We start from the raw sequence: 4,861 nt of genomic DNA on the forward strand, positions 1-4,861 counted from the left end.
TTGTTTTTTATGCACAAAATACAATTATTTTATAGGCAAGACTCTTCGCATTTTATTATGGATTTTGAACAGACAACTTCAAATTTGAACATTAAACTGTGCAACTAAAGCTCATTTTTGTCTTTGTGTGACCGAAACACCCACCTCTCACACGTGATGATCTTGGGTCGAGGTATAGTAGTATCTTGATAGATCCGTCCATGCATAACCTTTCTGCCCAACACGTACGAAAAACAGTAGGCACGATATGAAAAACATATTAAAAAAGAAGATGAGAAAAATTGATGGTGCAAAAGCGAGATCAAGAAAAGAATGAAGATAAGGATCATAAAATCACAAGCTTAATCACTTGTACCCAGAAATCCATCTCCACATGACTAATCATGTGACAAACAAGCAGTAGGCCAGTAGCCACAAATCCATGAGACATGCGTAATCATTAGGAGGCACAAAATCCATTTATGCATGCAAAAATCTCAGCTTAAAATTAACATATATTGTATACGCATCAGAAAGAATATAATAGGAAATCTAGAGCACATCACGCAGTCAATTGTGTTACACACCGCACGCCCCTTCGTGGGCCCATATTTGTTTTGGTTTGATGCTAAGATGGATAGGCTATCGACGGTTGGTTGTCTGCCGTTATTCTATTTCTAGCAATTTTGTCCATGCATCGTCTCTCTAAGTCTCCATCCCTCTCTTTCCACGCAAAGTCCCTTCCTACCCTAGATCTGTGTCGCTTGGAGGCACTCGAGGTAACTGCGCAAGTGCGGCGGCCGGCGACCGGCAACCAGCGTAGCCAAGGTTGCGAGGCAAGCTCCTGCCTCTCCAGGAGCTCGATTTCGACGAGACTCACAGGCGAGGGAGCGGAGGAGATCTCAATTCTCCGTGCGCGAGCTCGTTGGCGTGGAGTCGCACCAATGATCTTTTTTTTAAGATTTCAGGACTGCCTGACCTATAGCCGATGGGGAGGAAGATGAGCGTGGCTGAACGCACAGTTGCCTGGGGAGCGACAGGCGATTTCGGTAGCGAGGAGTTTCGAGGCTTGATATATTGACTGGTGTTAATTTATATAGTCATGGATCGGGCCGTGATGCTTCGAGGCTCGTGCAGAGTCCTTGTCCGAAACTGGTCAAACGAGGCGAGATCATGCGGAGAACGACACTCGTTTTTAATTATTATTAGTGCGCTTGGGTCCGGTGCGCTTGTGTCATTCATGAACAAAACGGTTTAAACTGCGGGTTGAATAACAAAAATTACAGGGGCTTTTTTATAAAAATGTTGTGGTGAATTTTCAATAGAAGCAATAGCCTTTTTATTATTAAAAAAATAAAGTATAGATGTATATTAGCCTGTATATCTTGAAAACGCTTTATAAAAAGGAATCTCGAAGTCCTTTCCCACGAAGGGGATACCGAGGACGCTTGGCCTCTGCAACACCGTTCTCAGGCTAACCGTGCCCTCTTCAGCCCCGCCGGTATATGCTGAGCTGCCATTACGTGGCCCACGTGACCCCGCGTCGTTAAAAAAGTACTGTATTGCCTCGGGAGCTGTCAGTCAGGCGCTCACGGGGTCTCCAAATACAAAATGGAAAACTCCGCCGCCCTGCTCCACTCACTCCTCCTGTCCACGTCCTGGACGCCGCGCCGCCGTCTCGACCGAGCCTTGGCCACTCCCACGCGGCTCGCCCCGCCCGCCGGCCCGCTCTGCCGCTCCCGCCGGCCGACGCGATCTGTGCGCCCGATGGTGTCGTCGACGACCGCGGCCCGGGCCGACGCGGCGCCGCCGGGGCTGAAGGAAGGCATCGCGGGGCTCTACGACGAGTCGTCCGGCCTGTGGGAGAGCATCTGGGGCGAGCACATGCACCACGGCTTCTACGACTCTGGCGAGGCCGCCTCCATGTCCGACCACCGCCGCGCCCAGATCCGCATGATCGAGGAGGCCCTCGCTTTCGCCGCCGTCCCCGGTAAGTAACGTCCGGTCCAGACCCTATGCCCGCATCGAGATCGAACTATCTGATTGATTGAACCGTGTCGGCCCAATTCGTTGCTGGCCAGCCACTGCTGGGCTAAGGTATCCGACTGGCTGTACCTGCCACTTGCCCCGCTGGTGACCATTGCTTTTGCAAATACGAGATGGCACTGTTTGGATTGAGCTTGGTCGCCGTATCACTGTTCTGCTGGCTCTCTGCTCGCAGTCGTGGCACCAGCAGCAAGCCAATCTTGATTTGACCACAAAAATTTGCCTGAGCTGCGGATGTTTTTACAGTACGTTCTATCGCCCCAGTTAGCACTACTACCAGAGTGTGTCTTACAGTGGTAGAAGACCACACCGGTAATATACGTCTGAGAGTAGGCTGGTAGCCATTCCCTCCCCTATAAATTCTCTTCTGAACACTCCCTTTCAGTTCTGTAGAGTTTTTTTTTAGGTTTAATTCAAAATAGGTTTACGAGTTGCGACTTCTTTCTTTGAGAAATTAAGTGTGGGGTCTCCAGTAATTTTGGTGCTAGAGTGTGATTCCATTTTATGCCCACTCTCGACAGTCGACAATACATGCATGTTTTCTTTAATTGATATGGCATGAAAGGAATATCATAGATCTATCAGGTACTAGAGCTGCCTAAAAATCAATAACAGATATAAATATATGTTCAGTCATAAGTGTTACAGTTGCATAACCTCAACTACATCTTCAGTTCACTAGTATCTTGCAGCACAGTTCCATGGGAAATCAAGCTAGTTCAAAATAATAACAAAAGGTTAAAGGACACACTTAAAGAGAATGTAGCACCTTGTTCAAAACAAAGGGAACTTGGCCCATTGGTCGTTATATATGGACAATTAGCTTGATCGGAACTCCAAGTGCATAGTGCATGATTTATTGCTGTTATTGCTTGCGCTAATGCTTGTGCTTGCAGACGACCCGACAAACAAACCCAAAACAATTGTTGATGTTGGATGCGGAATCGGCGGTAGCTCAAGGTACCTGGCAAACAAATATGGAGCACAGTGCTCTGGGATCACATTGAGCCCAGTGCAAGCCGAGAGAGGAAATGCCCTAGCGGCGGCACAGGGGTTGGCAGACAAGGTTTTCTAATGCTTCACTCTTGGCAAATAGTTTGAGATTGCAATCTCAGACCTCATACGTACTTGGGGTATGGTTTTCCGTCGTTCGGTTTTACGTTGGAAGTGACAATGCCCACATGTTTGGCACAGGCTTCTTTCCAAGTTGCTGATGCTCTGGAGCAACCATTTCCTGATGGGCAGTTTGATCTTGTCTGGTCTATGGAGAGTGGTGAGCACATGCCGAACAAACAGAAGGTAAACATTCTAGTTCTAGAAGAAATTAAACATTGTGAGTCACTGCAAAACTGTTCACACGACAAGCTGTCAAAACATTATATCAGTTTGTGTGACAGACTGGGTCGATATATATCTCTTGCAAATAACTTAGTGTTGTTGGAAAGTCCGTTTTACCTATTTATGTAATTATCTTGTTTTCAAGAACATGTAATTACACTAATAAAGATACATAGTTAATTCCTATGACAAACGACAAACCCAGAAAATTATTCTGCTCAGGTATGAAAATAGGTGTTGAGTATTGTGTGAAATCTTAATAAATCTTTTATCAGTTTGTAGGTGAGCTGGCACGCGTCGCAGCTCCAGGAGCAACAATCATCATCGTGACCTGGTGCCATAGGAACCTTGCGCTATCTGAGGACTCACTGAAACCTGACGAGCTGAATCTTTTGAAAAAGATTTGTGATGCATATTACCTCCCGGATTGGTGCTCGCCCTCGGATTATGTCAAGATTGCCGAGTCATTGTCTCTTGAGGTATTTTCTCCCAAAATTTGAATTAATTTAACCTACCTGATACACAAATTTACATGATATCACAAAATATTCCTATACTGTCAGGATATCAAAACGGCTGACTGGTCTGAAAACGTGGCCCCGTTTTGGCCTGCTGTCATCCAATCAGCACTGACATGGAAAGGCCTCACTTCTCTACTAAGGAGTGGTACGTTCTTCTTAGCTCTCTCTCTATACTGTTCATCAAACCGAGATTATCTGATTCATGTTCTCTTTTTAGCCGATATACATTTTCAACTCACTTTGCTGTTGTCTTGATTATCAGGATGGAAGACGATAAAGGGAGCACTGGTGATGCCTCTCATGATCCAAGGCTACAAGAAAGGCCTGATCAAGTTCACCATCATCACCTGCCGCAAACCCCAAGCAGTCACAGAAGGAGAAGCTGAGACCGCATCGCCTAGTGTAGAATAGAACCCATGTGATTGAGGTACACTCAGCGTGCTGCCGCCTTGTAGCTGAAAATGTTCGTGTTACCATGCCTATGTACCTGCAACTGCAAGTGCCATATGAAAAGTGGTTTCTAAAGCAAAATTCTCTTCAGATTCATTAGGGACTCTTTTGGTTACATCCATCGTTTTTTGTCATTTTACATACCTGACCCATCTGGGCTTTGTTGAGCTAGTGGGCAAAAACCAACATTTACATGTTGATTGGTTGATGATGATCCGTTGTTTTATTGCATGTGTTTGTGTTTTAGGGGTGGGCAGATGCAAACCACATTGTTTGGCTGCGTGCAATAGTTGTTCTGCTCACCCCTTTCAGTGATGGTGGTCTTACCATCCCTTTTACAAACACACATGAACAACAAATCAGTACTACACTTAAGTTGATCCCTCGGCGAAATTTAGACAAGTTAGCAGCAAACCACACAACCTAACTTCGGTTCAGACCTAACTTAGTTCGTACTTTACACGATCTAGAGAAAGCAACGTAAAGGGCATGGCAGATGTCGCCAATGCATTTGTGCTTTGAGTACC

General features: G+C 45.9%; 1 protein-coding gene across 1 annotated transcript; it reads left to right on the plus strand.

Moving 5' to 3' along the window:
* The first annotated feature begins 1,540 nt into the window (after positions 1-1,540).
* LOC123403449 (probable tocopherol O-methyltransferase, chloroplastic) lies at positions 1,541-4,430 on the plus strand. Its single transcript, XM_045097389.1, has 6 exons — positions 1,541-1,969; positions 2,922-3,091; positions 3,220-3,324; positions 3,639-3,842; positions 3,927-4,029; positions 4,147-4,430. The coding sequence occupies exons 1-6, from the start codon at positions 1,591-1,593 to the stop codon at positions 4,293-4,295; spliced, it is 1,110 nt and encodes a 369-aa protein (XP_044953324.1). The 5' UTR covers positions 1,541-1,590; the 3' UTR covers positions 4,296-4,430.
* The last annotated feature ends 431 nt before the right edge of the window (positions 4,431-4,861 follow it).

The sequence above is a fragment of the Hordeum vulgare genome, chromosome 6H (genome assembly GCF_904849725.1).
Source record: "Hordeum vulgare subsp. vulgare chromosome 6H, MorexV3_pseudomolecules_assembly, whole genome shotgun sequence".
Taxonomy (NCBI): domain Eukaryota; kingdom Viridiplantae; phylum Streptophyta; class Magnoliopsida; order Poales; family Poaceae; genus Hordeum; species Hordeum vulgare.

Bases quoted from the DNA above. Each gene is read 5' to 3' on its own strand.
- LOC123403449 (XM_045097389.1), top strand. From the start codon at position 1,591: ATGGAAAACTCCGCCGCCCTGCTCCACTCACTCCTCCTGTCCACGTCC. The intron at 3,092-3,219 runs GTTTTCTAATGC...TGTTTGGCACAG, and splicing joins CACAGGGGTTGGCAGACAAG to GCTTCTTTCCAAGTTGCTGA. The intron at 4,030-4,146 runs GTACGTTCTTCT...CTTGATTATCAG, and splicing joins CACTTCTCTACTAAGGAGTG to GATGGAAGACGATAAAGGGA.